This window comes from Cherax quadricarinatus, chromosome 3 (genome assembly GCF_038502225.1).
Source record: "Cherax quadricarinatus isolate ZL_2023a chromosome 3, ASM3850222v1, whole genome shotgun sequence".
In the NCBI taxonomy this organism is placed as follows: domain Eukaryota; kingdom Metazoa; phylum Arthropoda; class Malacostraca; order Decapoda; family Parastacidae; genus Cherax; species Cherax quadricarinatus.
The window spans coordinates 4239787-4263059 of NC_091294.1; the positions used below are offsets into that span (position 1 = coordinate 4239787).

The 23273-nt window shown below is 41.1% G+C and overlaps 1 protein-coding gene across 2 annotated transcripts in view; it reads right to left on the reverse strand.

Moving 5' to 3' along the window:
• LOC128684099 (pneumococcal serine-rich repeat protein) overlaps positions 1-23273 on the reverse strand; it is a 540854-nt gene that overhangs the window by 426417 nt on the left and 91164 nt on the right. For both annotated transcript variants that reach the window (XM_053770234.2, XM_070089985.1), the window contains exon 6: positions 12116-13239. In XM_053770234.2, the coding sequence (XP_053626209.2) occupies positions 12116-13239 (1124 nt within the window). The remainder of the gene's footprint in view (positions 1-12115; positions 13240-23273) is intronic.

A 23273-nucleotide genomic window follows, 5' to 3' on the forward strand; every position in this document is an offset into this window, starting at 1 on the left:
CAATTCCCATTTTGAATTTGATTCCCCATAATTTAATCCCACCCCTCTCCCGAACACCCTAGCATTTACTTCTTTTACAACCCCATCTATAAATATATTAAACAACCATGGTGACATTACACATCCCTGTCTAAGACCTACTTTTACCGGGAAGTATTCTCCCTCTCTTCTACACACCCTAACCTGAGCCTCACTATCCTCATAAAAGCTCTTTACAGCATTTAGTAACTTACCACCTATTCCATATACTTGCAACATCTGCCACATTGCTCCTCTATCCACTCTATCATATGCCTTTTCTAAATCCATAAATGCAATAAAAACTTCCCTACCTTTATCTAAATACTGTTCACATATATGTTTCAATGTAAACACTTGATCTACACATCCCCTACCCACTCTGAAGCCTCCTTGCTCGTCCGCAATTTTACATTCTGTCTTACCTCTAATTCTTTCAATTATAACCCTACCGTATACTTTTCCTGGTATACTCAGTAAACTTATTCCTCTATAATTTTTACAATCTCTTTTGTCCCCTTTCCCTTTATATAAAGGGACTATACATGCTCTCCGCCAATCCCTAGGTACCTTCCCCTCTTTCATACATTTATTAAACAAAAGTACCAACCACTCCAACACTATATCCCCCCCTGCTTTTAACATTTCTGTCATGATCCCATCAGTTCCAGCTGCTTTACCCACTTTCATTCTACGTAATGCCTCACGTACCTCCACCACACTTACATTCTGCTCTTCTTCACTCCTAAAAGATGGTATACCTCCCTGGCCAGTGCATGAAATTACTGCCTCCCTTTCTTCCTTAACATTTAAAAGTTCCTCAAAATATTCTCGCCATCTACCTAAGGGCTCTGGTGGCCTGGTGGTTAACGCTCTCGCTTCACACGGTGAGGGCCTGGGTTCGATTCCCAGCCAGAGTAGAAGCATTGGACGTGTTTCTTTCCACCTGTTGTCTATGTTCCCCATCAGTAAAATGGGTACCTGGGTGTTAGTCGACTGGTGTGGGTCGCATCCTGGGACACTGACCTAAGGAGGCCTGGTCACAGACCGGGCCGCGGGGGCGTTGACCCCCGGAACTCTCTCCAGGTAAACTCCAGGTAAACTCCAGGTAATACCTCCCTCTCCCCATCTACTAACTCCCCTACTCTGTTTTTAACTGACAAATCCATACTTTCCCTAGGCTTTCTTAACTTGTTTAACTCACTCCAAAATTTTTTCTTATTTTCATAAAAATTTCTTGACAGTGCCTCTCCCACTCTTTCATCTGCTCTCCTTTTGCACTCTCTCACCACTCTCTTCACCTTTCTTTTACTCTCCATATACTCTGCTCTTCTTATAACACTTCTGCTTTGTAAAAACCTCTCGTAAGCTACCTCTTTCTCTTTTATCACACCCTTATATATATATATATATATATATATATATATATATATATATATATATATATATATATATATATATATATATATATATATATATATATATATATATATATATAGGTAAAACTAGCGATTTTGGCTTAAATAGCAACGCTCTACTTTCCGAATAAGGCAAGCGAAAATTTGTGTATACAAAAATTTCTCAAAAATCATTCTGAACCTAACGAAAAAAAATGTATCTCATTGTGTTTATTTATTAATAAATTCTTGTAACCCTATCTAAAATATATTTAGTTGGAATAGGCTAAATTAAATTGCCCTTGTTACAATAAGGTTAGGTAAGTTTTCTAAGGTTCTTTTGGTACAAATTTATCATTTTTTACATTAGTATAAATGAAAAAAAAGGGCTCACTTTTAAATGAGTTCTTGCTAACTGAATAATTTTACCTATTAGGCACGACATATATATAAGTGCATATGTACATATATGGATATGGTATAAACCTTGATAATAGATACCGACCATTTGGTCTATAAAAACACGTAAGCAAACAATAAGACGTATTCATTACAAAACGTTTCGGTTCTCTTCCAAGTCTTTGTTTACGTGTTTTTCTTAACCAACATATATGGTTATACATAAAGGTGTATTCAACATAAGAACCTTTCTGATCAAGTGAAAAATGTTGCTGCTGTCTTCAAGTTACTAACACGAGAACAAGGTAAAAATATCCCAATTGCTTCTTCACTATAGCCTTAAATGACGGAAAGAATTTTGATCATGTAAAAATCCCTAGGTAATAAGAATTGAGTCTTATAATTAGAATTAGAAATACACAATTAGCAGATTGAGATGATAAATTTTGTTTTTTTTCAGTTTCCTGATCAAGATGAACAATAAGTAGATGATGTCTACCAAAATACTGAAGAACGCTCAGGAGTTGACGCAGTCCCGTGCTAGGAAAGTGATAAACTTTACTTTGGACAAACAGGTAGGACTTATTAACCAAGATCGTTGAATCATTATCAGCCAGGGATGGACCGGAAAGATTTATACTCATTATGTTCACCAACAGATTTAAAGATTGTTTACCTTCTAGATTGCACTTATAAAAGGATAATAATCCATTTAATTCAATAAATGTTATTCCTATTTTTTATCTTTTACAAATTATCAACATTAGCTGCATGTTACCTGTAGACAGTTCCGGGGGCTCTCTGCCTGGTCCTAGATCAGGTCTGATCAACCAGGCTGTTTGTGCCCGCCTTCTGCAGGCCAATATATGTTCCACAGCCTGGCTAATCAGCTAATGCCCTGAGTACTTGCTGAGTTCCTTTATGCATGAAGGTAGTATTGAAGATCCATATTCATGTGACACTTATTAACTCATCCCTAAGTGTACTCAGCGTGCAGTTTGGCGGTGTCTTCCACCATCTGTTAAGTCTCTTGTTTTTAAATGTGGTGATTTTGATGTGCAGTATGGAACCTATCCTTCTAGAACATTCCAGGTGTACATTACGACAAACCTTTCCCCCCTACGTTCTAAGGAGTGCAGTTAGAGGGACTTCAATAGCTCCTTGTGATATACTTACTTAACTAAGTTTGTACAAGGTATGAAGGTTCTCTGTACGTTATCCATCTCTACAGTTTCACCTGCCTTCAAGGGCGGCAGTCAGAATAGAGCAATATTCAAGCCTAGAGAGAACAAGTGACCTGAAGAGCATCATCGGTGACTTGTCATCTCTTGTTCTGAAAGTTCTAGTTATCCAAATTATCATTTTCCTTACAAATATAATAATAACATTTATATACTCCTTGATTGTGAGATATTCTGACATTATTACTCCCAGGTTTCTCATGTTAAACTTTCGCTCTACTGTTTGTTTTTAAATTTCCTGAACTCTAAACTCGATGTCTTTTCCTCATTTCTTCCGTAACGGAGTAACTGAAACTTGTCCTCGTTGAAAATTTTGTTGTTTTCAGTAGCCCACTGGAAGACTTAGTTTCTATCAACAAGGAGGCATCCTGTGTTGTCTATAGTTGGTACTCAAATTCTAGTACCGTGCAAACAATAATACAATGCTGTGGTTTATATTTCTGTCTATGTCAGATATGAGAATGAGAAGGCGAAATGGGGAGAATACTGTGCCTTGGGAAACAGAAAATTTAACTGACTTCACTGTTTACTATTCACTGTTATTATTTATTGTTACTACTTGCTATTACGGTTTTGTTATTTTTGTTAGTAAATCAGATATTCACCTGCTTACCTTTCCAGTTATTCCTTTTGCAGGCATTTTGCTCGGAATTGACCCATGGTCGCACTTGTCAAAGGTATTTTTACAAAGTCAGTGAACACTACATCTGCATTTTCCTTGTCTCTCAGAATATCCAAGACCATGTCGTAATGATTTAGTAATTGCAACAGGCAGGAGTGACCTTTTCTGAACCCATTTTGATTTACGTTGTGCTGATGCCGCAATTCCATGTGACTAGCAATCTTGCTTCTTAAAATCTTTTTAAAATATCTTGATAATATGGAACATCAGCGCTATCAGTCAATATTTTTTGCCATTCTTTTACTGCCAGTTTGGCGGAGTGGAGCTATATCAGTGGTTTGCAATGATTGTGGGACGATTCCAGTGTCCAGACTCCTCCTAAGAATACTTAAAGTACGTAATAAGGGTTTCTTGGCATTGGTCCAGGACGGACAGAAACGTCGTCCTAAGGTTTCTCTCCTAAGTGAGGGGTTTTTGGTGAATTGTTCCAGCCACGGTATTGTGACTCTTTATTCTTCTTGAATGTGGAGTTCTGCGAGTCAGGGTCTTGGGGCGGGGTGCATAGGCATCAAATTAAGAGCTTCTTCGAAGTCAAATTATAGAGAAATTATAGAGATATCTTTAGCGTTTCTGAGTCTCGTTCACGAGAAACTCATTGGAGTCGTTAATCTTTACGATGATTAGTGGGTCACTGAACACCGAGTCTTACTGTTAGTTAAGCATTTCGCTGAATTCTTTTTAATTTTGTATCTAAATTAATTAAAGTTCCAGTACTAGATGCTGTTTTTTTTCCCCTGGATTTTGAGTATCAGAAAAATTATTTTGAATTTTTCTAAGTTTCTCATATGATGCAATAACAGATGATGCCATGAGGAGATTATTATTTCCTGCGCTCTCTTTCTGACAGGTGACAAGATGACATCACTGCCACTGTCACAATATCAGTAGACATCCTTACATGCCCACATGGACACGGAAACATTCGGTATGTGTTACTGATTATTTTTTCAAAATGCATAGGTTTGAACAGAAGCAAAAGTGCTGTGTTGAGTGTCCATCTACCAGTCAAAGTTGAGTATCCATCTACCAGTCAAAGTTGAGTGTCCATCTACCAGTCAAAGTTGAGTGTCCATCTACCAGTCAAAGTTGAGTGTCCATCTACCAGTCAAAGTTGAGTATCCATCTACCAGTCAAAGTTGAGTGTCCATCTACCAGTCAAAGTTGAGTGTCCATCTACCAGTCAAAGTTGAGTGTCCATCTAGCAGTCAAAGCAGACTGATTGACACTTATTTTCTAGGCAGGAAAATGCTACCTTTTTATAAGGTAGTGATGCCACAAATTTTCTTATGGCGCTGAAACTACTACTACTACTGCTGCTGCTGCTGCTATTACTACTACTACTATCATTAGGGCTACTGCTATTACTACTACTACTACCTCTACTATTGTTACTGCTACTACTATCATTACTAATACTACTACTACTTCTACCCTTACTACTACTGATACTAGTACTGCTACTACTATAGCTACTACTACTACTACTACCATAGCTACTACTACTATTGCTATTGCTACTACTACTTTTACTAACACTGCTACTATTACTACTATTACTTCTACCACTACTCCTATTACTGCCATAGCCACTACTACTACTACTACTATTACTGCTTCAGCGCTAACAAGAAGCGAGATCAACTCTTTTTATTGGCGTTTGTTTTGTTTCCCTGAACTGACTACTCCACAGAGTCAGGTTAAGTTATTCAGCATAATGACGAGTTAGAGAAAGTTAGAACGGTTAACACATGTTAAGTTAGCACTTAATAATGTCGTAGTCAGTCTATGCACAATGAAGGAGAGAGAGGAAACAGAGAGGAAAGTGAAAATAAAATGAGGGAGAGAATAAGGGCAGATAGAATCATGATGGCAGGGAAAGTGGGAAAGGTATAAAATTGGGTGAAAGTGAGTAAGAGAGATTAATTTAATGAATGAAGAGATATATGGGAGAGAGACGACATTTGCTTAAAGAAAGTAAAAGATACACACATACACACTCTCTCTCTCTCTCTCTCTCTCTCTCTCTCTCTCTCTCTCTCTCTCTCTCTCTCTCTCTCTCTCTCTCTCTCTCTCTCTCTCTCTCTCTCTCTCTCTCTCTCTCTCTCTCACACACACACTCACATACAAACACACATACACATACATGTATGTATGATTACTTTCCTTGATTACACTTGCAATAATCTCGAGAATTATTCGGATGCAATAAGCATCCGGATAATTGAATCCTTTTTATTCATTTAATAGAAAAATCAATAAATGAATAAACGTCTACCTCTACGTAAAGATTAACTAATTATAAAAAAAATCATAACAACTAATTAGTCTTCACTGTGTATGTATTGATTAAAACAAATCAATCAAGTAGACCAGCCACGCCCATAATTAACTCCAATGATTCACCGGCAATAAATGATCAAAATGACTGGTAGATATAATGAGTCTTATTGTAGAAGTTTCCATCAGCAATGTTAAGAGAAACTTTGATTTAGTGGATAAATTAGCTACCATAACTGCCTTATTATGCTTAGCTTTGATATTACATTATACACAGAAGTGCCAGTGGATGACTTACTAGATATTTCTATCTGAAGTCCTATGCACTTACAGTTTTCCATTGTTTGTGTGTACATTCATTCAGGTTATTCATTCTGCATTGTTTGTTGGTGAGTTTTACACTTCACAATATGGTATTGCAATGGAAAATTCTCTTTCACCATTCCTCAGTAACTTGTACATGATTTCTTTTTAAGCAGACTTTTAAACAGAATTCCTCTTGATAAGGCTAATTGATAGAGATGTGAGGATGATATCCTGTACTTATAACCAGAGTAATGCCTTCTCCAAACAATTTAATAATCCAGTCTCTTCAGTTATCTTCAGTCTTCAGCAGCCCTTTGTAACTCAGTGTACATAAGAAAGACAGGACTTTGCATGGACAAATTATTAGATGAAAAGAAACACGTTAAATGGGGACGTTCAGCCCCGGAGAAGAGAATAAACGTACTTCAGAGCAGATGTTTGTCCCTAGGGACAACACTATTTATAAGACCTTTTGATTGTGTTTTCTTTGTAACTATCTTGAATCTTAAGAATATAAGGATAGAGGAGCACTACAGTCAGTTTACTGGCCTATGCTAGGTAGATTCTTCTCAAACCAGGCCCTTCTTACTCATTAGTTTATCTTGCAAGGGACTTAAGATGATTTATAAGAACATAAGAAAGAAGAAACACTACAGCAGGCCTACTAGCCCATGCGAGGCAGGCCCAAGTCACCTCCCGTCTTAAATCAATGACCCACATAGTCAGGTCAGGGCAGGTCGCATTCACTTAAGGAAGGAGCACGGCATCAGACCTATTAGCACAAGCTAATCAGGTTCAATTCACACCCACCCACACCCACTCATGTATTTATCTAACCTATTTTTAAAACTACACAACGTCTTAGCTTCTATGACGGCGCTCCGGAGTTTGTTCCACTCATCCACAACTCTATTACCAAACCAGTGCTTTCCTATATTCTTCCTGAATCTAAATTTTTCCAACTTAAAAACATTGCTGCGAGTCCTCTCTTGGCTAGATATTTTTAGCACGCTATTTACATCCCCTTTATTTATTCCTGTTTTCCTTTTATACACCTCAGTCATATCCCCCCTAATTCTACGCCTTTCTAGAGAGTGCAGATTCAAGATCCTCAGTCTATCCTCATAGGGAAGATTTCTGATACCTGGGATCAACTTAGATATCGTCCTTTGTACGTTTTCCAGTGCATTTATATCCATTCTGTAATACGGTGACCAAAACTGGGCAGCATAATCTAAATAAGGCCTAACCAAATATATATAGAGTTGAAGAACAAACTGAGGACTCCTATTATTTATGCTCCATGATATGAAACCAAGGATTCTGTTCGCTTTATTGTGAACAATTATGCACTGTTGTTTTGGTTTTAGATTACTGCTAACCAGTACTCTCAAATCCTCTTCGCAGTCATTAATATTAAGATCTACACCATTTAGTTTATGTGTGGCATGGTTATTTTCTTGTCCAACGTATAAAACTTTGCATTTAGTCCGACCACCGCATCAGTCTTTTCAAATCTTCCTGAAGTGCTCTAATGTCCTCATTATAATGAATTAGGCGACCTACTTTTGTGTCATCAGCAAACTTGCTTATGTCGCTATTTATTCCCTTATCAATTTCGTTTATATAAATTGTGAACAATACAGGGCCCCAACACTGTCCCCTGTGGAACACCCCATTCTGATTTCTCCCTATGATGCAAACTCTCTGTTGCATATCTATCACTCATGCCTCTAATAAGGAAAAAATTTCTCCTCCTATTCCGTGTGCCCTAATTTTCCTCAGTAGTCTCTGATGTGGAACTTTATCAAAAGCTTCAATGAAGTTCATGTTCATAATATCGTATTCATTACCACGATCTACCTCCTCAGATACCTTGGTTAAAAAAGATAATAAATTCGTAAGGCAGGAACGCCCCTTTGTAAAACCGTGCTGAGATTCATTAATCAATTTATGCCTTTCAAGATGGCTACGAATGGCCTCGGCAATTATTGATTCCATAAATTTTCCCACTATAGAGGTAAGGCTTATTGGCCTATAGTTCAAAGTTAAGGACCTGTTTCCTGCTTTGTAAATAGGTATTACATTTATAAAGGTTTCCTAAGCTCCTCTGTACATTCCTTTAAAACCCTTGCAAGCAGTTTATCAGGACCAGGGGAGTTGTTCTGTTTTAATTTCTCTATTTGTCTGAGGACCATGTCACTAGTTACCCTAATCGTGCGTAGTTTATTATCGTCCTGTTCTACATAATTTATTATTTCTGGAATTTCGCTAGTATCTTTCTGCATAAAAAACTGAGAGGAAATAAGAGTTAAAAATTTAACACATTTTTTATCACTGTCAGTGATCTGACCTGAGTTACTTTTGAGTGGGCCAATTTTGTCCCTAATCATAGTTCTATATACCTGAAAGAAGCCTTTTGGGTTAGTCTTCGAATCCCTTGCCACTTTAGCCTCATAATCCCTTTTAGCTTTTCTTATTCCTTTTTTATTTATCTCTTTAATTGAATATATTGATTTCTTAACTGCCCATCCCCTCTTTTGATACGCCTATTATGAGTCTCTTTTGACCAATGAGATGTTTTAATCTATTATTTATCAATTCCGGATCATTTTGGTTGATTTAATTTCCCTACTTGGAATATAAATTGTCTGGGCAGCTAGAACTATGCTCTGAAAAACGTCATATTGGCAACCAGCACCACCTATCTGACCCAAGGAATCACTAATTAATAATCTAGATTGTTTTCTCTGGCTGCTTCTGTCACAAACTGTTTTAAAAAGCAACCCTGAAGTGTATCAAGAAAGTCACTAGACACAAGATTTCCTGTCATATTATTCCAGTCAGTTTGTCTAAAGTTAACATCTCCCATTAACACGACATTTTCATATCTAGATGCCTAATGAATTTCGACCCATAACAGCTTACGGCCCTCCCTATCAAGATATGGGGGCCTATAAATCACACCCAAAGTTAATTTGTCACTACCGACGAGAAACTGTAGCCAAACAGATTCTGTGTCCAATGCTTCTAATCTTACGTCTTGTCTAACTCAACAATTTAATTTTTCTCTGACTTATACCGCCACTCCACCACCCTTCCTGTTGACCCGATCAGTGTGGAAGGGGTTATAGCCTTGTAAATGACATTCAGAAGCATTTCTCTATCTTTCAGGTTGAACCAGGTCTCCGTTATAGCAATAATATCTATATTACCTGCACATGCAAGAAATCCTAACTCATCTATCTTGTTTCTTAGACTTCTTCTATTAGTATAGTAAACCTTAAGGGAGCTAGTCACTGCCCTCTACTTTCTCTCTCTCTCTTTGTTTGTTGATCAAATGCTTTGCCTTTACTTGCAACTTTAATTTGAATATTGTCTATTAAACATATCCCTGAGGTATCCTGGTAATATCTGTTGAATTCAAACCTTGTACTTCAGCTTGACTGCTTTGCACACACACCCATACATTTTAAAGTCCTAGACAAGTCAACAATGGCCTCCTTAATTGAGTTGGCTAATGCAACCACTCCGGCCTCTGAGAGATATACCCCATCCCTTGCATACATATCATGTTTGCCATAAAATTTATCCAAGTTGTCAATGAATAGGATTGCAAATTCCTCGCAGTACTTGTCTAGGCAAGATGCTACATATGATTGGGACCCCTCCCTTAGACCTAATTACGTCTATGCGTGACTTGCACTTATTCAGCAGCACTTGTCTCCTGCCTTTCCCGATATCATTTCCACCAGCACTAAGACAGATGATGGGCTTGATCCTATTACCTGACATAATATTATCCAAACTGTTGACTATGTCATCAACACCAACTCCTGAGAAGCACACACTCTGTCTAATGCTGCTGTCACTGTTATAGAAAGCACGGTCCATACATCTTACCTGTGAGTCATCCACAACCAGAATTTTCTTACCTTGTTTAGCAGGGGAGTTAGTGGTACCTGTAACCTCGCTAACCACTGAAGTGCACTTGTCCTGGAGAACAGAGTATCGATTTCCTACCTTCAGATCTTCTCTATTAAGCATCCTTATTTTGATACTTCTACCTTTAGTAGAAACCATATTCCACTTGAAGCAGTTGCCACTCTTCAACTCGATGTTGGTAACCTTTTCCTCCACACCGACTCCTCGCTTCATACACTCACTCCCAAATCCATCTAGGCGAATTTTCAGCCTCCTATTTTCCTCTTGGAGAAGTAGAACCTCCTCAACACTTTAACCTGAGATTACAAAAACTCTACAAGCCAAGGTGCTCTATATCGCTCCACACTAATCCTCCAGACAGCTAGGACAGGATGACATTTCTGCAAGCCACTCGACAGACGCCACCAACCGCCACCCCCTTCTCTCCACTAACTGACGGTGTTTCCACACATATTTACTATTGCATGTTGTTTGCCCACATGCATAACGTAGCTGGCCCTGGATTCTTCAACAAGACCATTAATGAACTCTTTTCATTGAACAATATGCCAGCCTTCAAATTCCCAGAATGTCCTCCTTCAGAGGATATTCTGAAATGCACACCAGAAATCGTCAGCTTCACATTTGGTGTCCTCTCACAAATGAGAGGACACCAGTTATTCTCACCAATGAGGAACCACCATCGACTTCCACCACCATTTCTACTATGACGAATCAACTCCATCACCTCAGCTCCAACCACTAAAAGCCAAGAGAGCCAAGACACAACCACTTGAACCTTCCCATCAAGCCTCACAAATGCCTGAAGAAATGGAAGACGACGGAAAATTTAGAACAACTGAACCTATCACTTTATACACGTGTAATTCACTCAGGCAGTCGTTGTATGCAACTGCAGCAGCCCTTAACATACACCATGGATCTGTCAAGTATATACTGTTGCTCCTGGTAGCGAACATTAAACTGTTACTGCCATACTTGAAGACCTAGCTGCCGATTTCACCAACCTCGTTAAAATTGCCCTCATATCAAAATCTGCATACAAAAGACTTCAAAACGGCTCCACGACTGGAAAATGGAGCTAATATGAACAACGTCCATATTAGTTCCATTTTTCAGTCTAGGTCTTCAAATATGGCAGTTACAGTTTCATGAGCACAGCAATGATGAAATATCACCCACCGGTCATGTCGCAACTGACACCTCTCTTCAACTTGAACGACCAATCACTTCGAAGTTTGCCTCCCTCTCCATCCCGTCTTCCTGCCGATCTCCAGCGACCAATCACCTACCAGATTTAGATACCTACGTCTAAGATGCAGCCTGCGCAGCTTGCCACTCGTGTCTTCTACATCGTTAGCCATTCCTGATTCTTCAGTTCTATCCCACGAGCGCTCAACTGCTGAGTTAAGCCCTGGCACTTTTTCTAAGACTAAGGATACTCCTCTCCAACGCTATTCTTCGCATGTCCCGTCATCCTCGCTCACCCCATTGGGTCTTACCTAAACTCTATTGATCTTGATCTTGGATGACCTTTCATGATCACTGACCTTAGCGTACTGACCATTAACTTAACGTGGTAAGTGCGCTAAGTATATCAGTTGTAAGTCTTTCCCATCAGTATAACACCAAGAGTAAGCCTGCGATCGCTGCTGGCTTGGCAGCAGCGACCGCTGGCTTACCCATGTCCTTACAGTCTTGTCGCGCTCCCATCACAAGGAAGGCACCACTGAGGCCCGTGTGAGTTTTTTTCCCCAACCAATAAAGTGAGAGCAGCCCTACTGAACCCAGATATTAAAAGACATGAATGAAACAATAGAGGCAGGAGAGTGTGTTGGCTGGGTACTCACCTGTCGTAGATAAGCTGGACGGTGAGATGTCCCGTCACCTGGCCACACGTGTCCTCCAGCTCACCCAAGGTGACGGAGGTGTCTGAACTCACTGAGTCGCAAGACATGGCTCTTTTCAACGTCTGCCCCGCCCCATGTCCCACCTCGAAGCTCCCCGCCAGCCCAGCTGAATTGGGAGGAGTGCTGGAGTACCCGGCAGAGCTGGGGGGAGTGTCGCCGAACATGAGCTGAGAAGAGGCCGAGTTCGGGGGGGTGGCGGTGACCAAACCGGCCGAGCTGGGAGGGGTGTCGAGGGAAAGTCTTCTGTTGATGTTGAGAGTAAAAATGGTGGGCGACGCAGGAGATACATCGGCCGATGCACGTCTGTTACTGTACAAATTCCTGAGAGCTGCCGATGTGGGCGGGGTGCTGGTGGAGGACTGCTGCTCGCTGCTGTGTGGGACCTGGGTTCCCGTAGTAGGGAGCTCATCAGTGGCGGTGTTCGACGCTCTCGCAGCCGAGTTCGGGGGAGTTGCGGGGCAAGTGGCTGAGGTGGGCGGGGTGTCCATATAGTCTGGAGATGCCCGGGCTATATCTTCCTGGTCCGGAATCTGTCTCAGTCTGGCACTGAGTGACGCTATGTACTCTCGTACTCGTCTGGCACTCGCGTCCTCCTCACTCTCAGCGTCACTCACTGTCCCAACACTAGAACTCACCCCGCCCCAGCGCTCCGACCTCGTGTCTGTTCTGTGAGACGCTTCGTTAACGGTGTCGTGTAGCAAGAACACCTCCTCCTCCTCTTCCACACTCCTCAGACCTCCATGTTCCTCTTTTTCTCCTCCTCCACTTCCCACACTCACTATAAATGGGTTTCTCCCTCCTCTTGGCACCTCCTCCACAACCACACTGGAGGAGGGAGTATCGGAGGGCCACCAGTCTTGCGACACGTCCCTCTCCGTCGACGCCCCCAGCTGTTTCATCCTGGCCTCCAGTTCGGCCAGTTTAGAGGTTATGTGGGGAGAGCGAGGAGTCTGGGAGAAGATGGCTGTGATGGGGGACGTGGCCGGCACTTCGAAGCTGAGGCTCTCCACGTCACAGGTCACCTGGGCCTCCGCGCAGGTCGACTCAGAAGCAGTGGCCTCCATCTGAAGGATTAAGAAAAGTTATGATGCTCGAGATGCCTACTATGTATCTACAATAGAGACAAACGAACAAGACAACACGTGCAAACTCATATGTACAAAGATCAGTGTCTTAGCAGACAGCCTGAAGGACCAAGGTTCAGTTTCTTATAACCCGCACATAGGAGAGCAGAGCTTACCACTACGTTTCGGTCCGACTTGGACCATTTACAAAGTCATGCTAACAGAAAAGAGAGATGGAGCGAGTATATAAATGCCAGCTGGTAGGGACGGGACAAGAGAGGTGAGAGGAGTAGTGGTAAGGCAGGTAGTCGAAGTAGTAGTAGTAGTAGAAGTGGTAAGGGTAAGTTTGGTAGTGGAAGTAGTAGTGGTAGTGCAAAGAAGGGAGAGTGGTTGGTGGGGCAAGAATAGACAGGGAGAGTGGTTGGTGGGGCAAGAATAGACAGGGAGAGTGGTTGATGGGGCAAGAATAGACAGGGAGAGTGGTTGGTGGGGCAAGAACAGACAGGGAGAGTGATTGGTGAAGGGAGGCAAAAGTGAAGGTAGGGGCCAAAGACTTTCTGACTTTGTAAATTATTCAAGTCAGACTGAAACGTCGTCGTAAGCTTGTCTCTCCTATGTGGGGGTTATCTGTGTATTGTTCCAGTCACGGTATTGTGCCTTTTTGTTCTTCAGTTTCCTCTTTGTGCGAGATGATTGGTAAGGTCTCCTCACACCTGCTGTGCCCCAGTTCACCTAGGTTGAATGACCCACATGGGTTTAGCGCTTGACATGAATTATTAAAAAAGTAAGGGTTTCGTACTTAGGATCTTTTAAGAATTTGAGCAAACTTTTTTAACGCGTTGGCCGTCTCCCACCTAGCAGGGTGACTAGAAAAAGAAACACTTTCACCATCATTCACACTATCACTCCCTTGCCAGAGGCACACAGATACGACAATTTAGATGTCTCTCTAAGCAGCAAATATCCCAAACCAGTGTAGGCACTCTACTACCGTCATAAAATCAGTACATTACAGCCTACACAGACGGCATTTCATTAGCGATATAAATTCCATTTTGGGGAAAAATCTAAGGGAAATAATTATACAAAAAATGAGAAAACTCTCGTACAGTTGATTATCACGTGCGCATACAAACTGCAGTATATCACACGATACTTAAGGTAAATGAAGCAAAGAATGATAGCCGGGAAAGGCGTAACAAGATGGGCAAACGTAACAAGTGGGGTCCCAGAACGGTCAGTAGTAAGAACAGTACTGTTTCACATGTACGTAAACGACACGCTAGAAGCGATAAAATCCATTTCTATTCTTTTATTTTACTGTTTATGGATGATGGGAATTATATAAAAGTATAATTTGGTGAACACAGATAGGAAGCGCGTCCGTCTCGCGCTGAGCAGACGGAGGATCAAGTCTCCACCACGTCTTGCGCTAAATGACCCTCATGGATTTAACGCTTAACATGAATTTTAAAAAAAAGAAGACCGGAAAAGGTGCGCCTGACATAACTAACATGGACATTCCCTAACCTAACAAAGAATAATTAAAGACAGTTTACACAACATTTATCACAACTGCCACTGACGATAAAACAGATAAAACAGAAATGAGTGAATTACCAGACTAATTAGACTAAACGTTGACTACTTAGATGAGTTTTTCATGAATGAGACTTAAAGCGCCGTCTTCATCTCTTCAATTTCTGGAATAACCGCATTTCCACTTAACATTGAAGGTGTTATTATCATGCTCATGTCCTCTGTCCCAGATAAAGATTCATGCTTTAAATATTCTGTGGAGGAATCTGGACACAGCAGACCTCTTAGAGTCATTAAAAAATATCCATATATCCTACTCCATGAAGGTAGTAACAAAGTAACTTCAGAAAACTATAAACCGACTGTAGTAATGTTACATATTAATATGATTTTTAAAAGGGTTTTAAGAAGCAAAATTTCCAATCACTTGGAATCATAATGATTGCCACAACCCAGGGTAGTGTGAATTCAGATACGTGATCGATGGACATTGCAATATCATCCTCGAAACTGGAAGAGAACAAAATTCAGATGTATTGTACACTGAGTTTGGAAACGCCTTGATAAGTACGACTACAGTGTAACACCACTTAAAAATGTGCTATTACACATAAAAAGCTAAAATAAATAATGAATGCAGTATTCCCAGCAGGACGCTGAGTAATAAGGAAATATAGAGGAAACATGAGAAGTGGAGTGCCACTGCAAGTTAAAAATCACTTGAGGTTAGAAGAGGTAAGAAAATAAAAAGAAATGAGCCAAATGACTACATAGTGAGCATAATCATGACTGGGGGACCCAAAATGATAGTACGGGTGTACAACCCCCCACCAAACAATAGGAGAACGAGACGAGAGAATGACGATAACAAAAAAAAAAGCAATATTTGATACCATGGCAGAAGCAGCAGGGTGAGCTCATATGGCCAAAGCAATTCTATAAATTATAAGTGACCTCAACTACAGAAAAATATAGATGGTGAAAACTGGGAACCACATGAAGGACCAGAAACATGGAGGATTAAGATAGTGGAAGTAATTAAGAAAAACTTCATGTACCAACATGTCAAGGATACGACAAGAAAAATAGAGAGAAAAAAAGAAGACAGATATGCAAACAAGATCTATTATTTACCATAAACACATCTAATATTGGTGAAATAGAATACTAAGGGAAGAATGGGATGCAGAGGGGACGGAAAACCAGACTTTAGAATAAGGAATTTTGAAGAGATGAGGGAATTTCTGAACGCAGTGAATTCAGAAAGAAAACTGGAAGAAAAGTCAACGAATAAGGAAATGCCAGGACGCAAAGGAGAACTAACAAGAAAATGCCGGGAGGCAAAGGAGAACTTCATACTCAGAAGAATAAGAAGAAGAAATAGAAGAAGAAGAAGAAGAAGAAGAAGAAGAAGAAGAAGAAGAAGAAGAAGAAGAAGAAGAAGAAGAAGAAGAAGAAGAAGAAGAAGAAGAAGAAGAAGCAGGAGAAGAAGAAGGGGAAATGGTAAAAAAAATATTATTGAACTATTAGTTCAACCAGAGTCACAGAGGTAGAAAAAGAAAAGTACGAGAGTGTGTGAAGCTAGAGGAGGTGAAGGATAGACGAGAACAAAGAAACAAATTTACAATGATGAGGAGAGAAGCTGAGCGACATTTTGAGAATAAAATAATAGCAAAAGCCAAACTTGCTTCACATTCACATCAGGAGAAAGGCGACACTAATAAAACCAGGTAATTCGATTGAAGAAGGAAGGAATAAATGGGAAGAGATGTTCTCAGTGCAAACAGAGGCTGGTTAATAAGTCATAAGCAACACCTGTGTATCAGTATTACAAGGACTGGTGGACGTCTGACTGTCTCTAAGATGCAATCTCTGCACTCAACTGAAAAAGCAACTGGATGGCAAAACGTCTTCATTAACAAAGGTGTTACACATGTGTTATTCATCAAATTACTGGTAGTGTATAACCCTACTGTTAGAAAACAGAGACATTACAAGGAAACTAATGGTAAAGTTTGTATCGATGTAAATTAGATGCCATACACACAGCAGGGAAGAGGTGAAAATAATTGTGTGCTGGATAAATCAAAACTGATTGAAAATTTTTCTATAATGGGTAGTGACCATTCCCTGTATATTATAATAATCATAATGTAGCCTTATGTAGAGTATTAATTATATCCATTCCTCTACTGGACAATACGTTTTTTGTATGACTCTTCAACGATACCTAAATAGGTGTCACCATGGATTCAGTGAGAGGGAGCAGAAACACATTCTGATCCACTAACTAAGATCAACAAATATTCTCTGAGCATGGGACAGTTGCCAGAGATCTGGAAGACAGAGAATGTAGTCCCCATATTTAAGAAAGGGGAAGACAGAAAGTGTTGAACAAGAGACCAGTATCACTAACATGCAGATAATGTAAACTAATGGAAAAGATAATTAGGAGAGTGGTGTAGCACTTGGAGAGAGGGGGTTTCATGAGCAATAACTAGCACGAGCTTGATATAACAAAACTTGTCTTACGAACCTGTAGGATTTCTGTGACAAAGTGACAGAAAGTAAGGCAAGAGAGATAGAGGGAAGGTTGGACAGCATATTCTTGGACTGCAAGAAGGCATTTGATGCTGTACCTTCCCAAGAGACTGGGCTAAGACTTGAGGTGTAAGTAGGAATTACAAAGAATGTACTCCAGTAGCTCAAAGAATCTTCTAGGGGAAAGAAACAAAGTGGGATTGTCTCAGAACAGATGTCTGAATGACGACTGGTAACAAGTAGGATCCTGCAAGGATCGGTATCAGATCCAGTACTGTTTCTGGTAATATGATATACCAGATGGGACTGGGTCAGATGTATTCGTGTTTGTTGATGATTCAAAATTAGTGAGGCCAATAAAAACTGATAATGACAAGAAATGGTTGCAAATGGACCTGAATAAGCTGCAAGATTGATAAAACGAGTGGTTACTTAAATTCAACCCCACGAAACGCAAGGGGCAAGAAGACCAGACACTGAGTACAAGCTTGGGGGACAGAGGCTGTAGATCCCACTCACAGAGAGAGACTCACATCAACCGAGTAACCTCTGCAACCAATGATTGTTTCACAAATCTAAGAGAAACCTTCAGGAAGCTCTACAAAGAGTCCTTCTTAGCCCTTTATACAATTTTTGTCAGGTCCATTTTGGAGTACGCAGTTCCATCTTGAAGCCCACACCTGATGTAGCATATTAAGAAAATGGAGAAAGTGCAGAGTATACACCGATTCTTGTTTCAAAGCTAGGAAGTATAAGTACGAGGAAAGGCTACGGGATCTGAACTTGAAGTTATAGGAAAGAAGAACCATGGGAGACTTGATAACGTCATACAAGATTTTCACATGAATTGATAGGGTAAATAGGGTTAGATCGATTGAGAGGTGTAATACAGGTACATAACTAGAAATTAAAACTCCAGATGAGTTATAGCGACGCTAAGAAATATTTCTTCATCTTTAGGGTAGTTAGGAAGTGGAATGAAATGGACGACGAAGTAGTAGAGGCAGGCTCCATGCATGGACTACATGGCTAGAATGGAGTGAATCTGGCAAGCGTCAAGTTGAGAGGCAGTGCCAGGAGAAAAGACTCGAAACCTTCAACCACGTATAGGTGCTACGTATACGCGGGTGCATACATAAGATTGTACAGAGTATTGTATGAGACTATTTCCACAGCAAAGCAGCATGAGCTATGATCAGAGATTATAGGAAATGGTTTTGGAAACTGACTGGTTGAAGAATGAGACATTTGCGCTATTTTTTTCATTTTTTGGAATCTTTAGTGAGAAAACGTTTCTCTAGCCAGGTGGATTTTTCAATACAATACAGTGAACAACAGAGGAGTTAATCTTGATGACAATAGAGGGCAGAACGACATACAAAATATTGAGAGGAGTTATACACAAATAACCCGCACATAAAAGAGAGAAGCTTACGACAACGTTGTTTCGGTCCGACTTGGACCATTGACAAAGTCAGTGTGACTTTGTCAATGGTCCAAGTCGGACCGAAACAACGTTGTCGTAAGCTTCTCTCTTTTATGTGCGGGTTATTTGTGTATCGTTCCAGTCACGGTATTGTGCCTTTTTGTCATATATTTTTGAGAGGAGTTTATAGGGTGGAAAGGAAAGTCTCCTCAAGAGGCGGGAAACAGATACACGAGGGTATATCTGAAAGTTAAAAGCACATATTAGTTACAGTGATGTCTAGCAACATTTTTTTATGCTCTTGAAGTGAAACGACTTGGACGTCGAGGCGGGATACAATTACAGTTTTACGAATAAGTTCGATAGGGTTCACGAAGCAAGGGAAGAGTGAAACCAGTAGCAGCCAATAGGAGAGGTGGGGTCAGGAGTTGGGGTTCAACCCTACAACCACAAATAGGTGAATTCTCTCTCTCTCTCACGCACACATAACAACACACACACACACTCACACACACACACACACACACACACACACACACACACACACACACACACACACACACACACACACACACACACACACACACACACACACGCGCACACACACACACACACACGCACACACGCACACACACACACACACACACATACACACACACACACAGGAAAGGCACTGCAATGGATCAGAGAATACCTAACAGGAAGGAAACAACGAGTGATGGTACGTGACGAGGTGTCAAAGTGAGCACCTGTGACGAGTGAGGTTTCACAAGGGTCAGTCCTAGGCCAGTGCTGTTTCTGGTATTTGTGAAGGACATGACGGAAGGAATAGATTCAGAGGTGTCGCTGTTTGCAAACGACTTGATGCTAATACGGAAAATTCAAGTTGACGAAGATCAGAACAAAAAAGTGATGTGGACAGGCTACAGGCCTGGTTCAACAACTAGCTACTGGAGTTTAACCCCACCAAGTGCAAAGTCATGAAGATTGAGGAGGTGTCAAAGAAGATCGCAGAAAGAGTACAGGTTAGGTGGCCAAAGACTGTCAACCTTACTCAAGGAAAAGGATCTTGAGGTGAGTATAATACCGAGCACACACATCCGAGCACATCTGAGGCGCACATCAAGATTCTGTACACCGTGCACGTCAGATCCATATTGGAGTATGCAGTACGTTGTGATTGCTATGGTACATATGCGGTGATTTCTATGTTATATACGCTGTGACTGCTGTGGTACATACACGGTGATTGCTATGTTATATACGCTGTGACTATTGTGGTATATACGCTGTGAATGCTGTGGTATACACGCTCTGACTACTGTGGTATACACGTAGTGACGGCTATGGTATACACGTTGTGACTGCAGTGGTATACACGCTGTGACTGCTGTGGCACACACACTGTGACTGTTGTGGTATACACGCTGTGACTGCTGTGGTATACACGCTGTGACTGCTGTGGTATACACGCTGTGACTGCTGTGCTATGTGCGTTGTGACTGCTATGGTGTATACGTTGTGACTGCTATGGTGTATACGTTGTGAATGCTGAGATATACACGCTGTGACTACTGTGGTATACACGCTGTGACTGGTGTGGTACACACGCTGTGACTGCTATGGTATACACGCTGTGACTGCTGTGGTATACACGCTGTGACTGCTGTGGTATACACGCTGTGACTGCTGTGGTATACACCCTGTGACTGCTGTGGTATACACGCTGTGACTGCTGTGGCATACACGCTGTGACTGCTGTGGTATACACGCTGTGACTGCTGTGGTATACACGCTGTGACTGCTGTGGTATACACGCTGTGACCGCTGTGGTATACACGCTGTGACTGCTGTGGTATACACGCTGTGACTGCTGTGGTATACACGCTGTGACTGCTGTGGTATACACGTTGTGACTGCTGTGGTATACACGCTGTGACCGCTGTGGTATACACGCTGTGACTGCTGTGGTATACACGCTGTGACTGCTGTGGTATACACGCTGTGACTGCTGTGGTATACACGCTGTGACTGCTGTGGTATACACGCTGTGACTGCTGTGGTATACACGCTGTGACTGCTGTGGTATACACGTTGTGACTGTTGTGGTATACACGTTATGACTGCTGTGGTATACACGCTGTGACTGCTGCGGTATACACGCTGTGACTGCTGCGGTATACACGCTGTGACTGCTGTGGTATACACGTTGTGACTGCTGTGGCATACACGCTGTGACTGCTGTGGTATACACGTTGTGACTTGTGGTATACACGTTATGACTGCTGTGGTATACACGCTGTGACTGCTGCGGTATACACGCTGTGACTGCTGTGTATACACGTTGTGACTGCTGTGGTATACACTGAGGTCAGTGGTGCAGTACACTGAGGTCAGTGGTCAGTACACTGAGGTCAGTGGTCAAGTGCGGACATACCGCTAAGCCCTTGGGAGTTAGCGTGGGCTGTTACCCATACTATGGCTTGTTGTAATGCTTTATAATCCCAGGTTCATGTGTTGAAGAAGGAGATTCTACTTTTTCAGGAGGAAAATAGGAAGCTGAAGCTTCGCATAGATGAGTTTGGGAGCGAGTGTGAGAAGGATTTAGCTGGTAAGGTAGAAATTGTCACCAGCAGTGATAGTGGCAGCTGCTTTAAGTGGTAGTGGTTCACAGTTCAGGAAGAAGGAAGATGAGGAGAGTTAATGGAGAAGATGTGAAGGTAGGAAATCGATTCTCCGTTCTCCAAGACGAGTGTACTTCAGTGGTTAGTGAGGTTGAAGGTACCACTGATTCCCCTGCTAATCAAGGTAAGAATATTTTAATAGTAGGCGATTCTCAGGTAAGATATATGGACCGTGCATTTTGTAACAGAGACAGAAAGGTCAGAGAGAGAGTGTGTCATCCTGGAGCTGGTGTTGGTGACAAAGTAAGCAGGTTGGATAATATTATGGCAGGTAATGGGAACAAGCCAATTATCTGTCTTAGCGCTGGGGGTAATGACATTGGGAAGAGCAGGAGAGAGGAGCTGCTGGATAAGTACAGGTCAGCCATACAAGTAGTCAGGTCTAAGGGAGGGATCCCAGTCATATGTAGCATCTTGCCTAGAAAGGGAGTGGGCAATGAATGGATGTCTAGGGCAATTGGTATAAATTGCTGGCTAGACAGGTACTGCAAGGAACTTGCAATCCCATTCATTGATAACTGGAACCTGTTCTTTGACAAACGTGATATGTATGCAAGGGATGGGGTTCATCTCTCTGGGGATGGAGTGGTTGCATTAGCCAATTCAATTGAGAGCGTAATTGATGACATGTCTAGGAATTTAAACTGATATATTATAGAGGTATGGATGTTTGTGGGAAACAGTCAGGCTGCAGCATTAGGGTTAAAAACAGCAGTTATTACTGGGATACCTCAGGGATATGTTTAAAAGACAATATTCAAAATAATGTTGCTAGAAATGGGAAATCAACTGATCAACAAACAAAGAGAGATAGCAGAGGGCAACGAGTGACTAGCTCCCTTAAGGTTTACTATACAAATAGTAGGAGTCTAAGAAATAAGATAGATGAGCTAAAATTACTTGCAAGTGTAGGTAATATAGATATTATTGGTATAACAGAGACCTGGTTAGACCTGAAAGATAGAGAAATGCCTTCTGAATGCAACATACAGGGTTATAAACTATTCCACACTGATAGGGTCAGCAGGAAGGGTGGTGGTGTATGTCAGAGAAAATTTAAATTGTTGTCTTAGACATGATATAAGATTAGAAACATCGAACACAGAATCAGTTTGGCTTCAGTTTCTCGAGGGTCGTGACAAACTAATTTTGGGTGTGATTTATAGGCCCCCAAACCTTGATAGGGAGTGCAGCAAGCTGTTATGGGACGAAATTCATAAGGCATCTAGATATGAAAATGTTGTGATAATGGGAGATTTTAACTTTAGACAAATTGATTGGAACAATATGACAGGAAATCTTGAGTCTTGTGACTTTCTTGATGCGGTTCAGGATTGCTTTTTAGAACAGGTTGTGACAGAACCAACTAGAGGAAACAATCTGCTTGACTTGGTTCTTGCCAACAAAGATTCACTAATTAATAATCTTGAGGTTAATGATGAGCTTGGGGAAAGTGATCACAAATCACTTAGTTTCAATATATCATGGAATTACCCAGATAACTGCAATCAGCGGTCCCAGATTTTCGCTTGGCCGACTTCATGGGACTGAAAAATTACTTGGGTGGGGTAAATTGGGATACCCTAACTATGGGTCAGGTAGGTGATCTTGGTTGCCAATATGACGTTTTTCAGAGCATAGTTCTAGCTGCCCAGACAACTTTTGTTTCGAGTAGGGAAATTAGATCTAACAAAAATGATCCCAAATGGATGAACAATAGATTAAAACATCTCATTGGTCAAAAGAGAGGCATATATAGGCGTATCAAAAGAGGGGACGGGCAGTTAAGAAATCAATATATTCAGTTAAAGAGAGAAATAAAGAAAGGAATAAGAAAAGCAAAA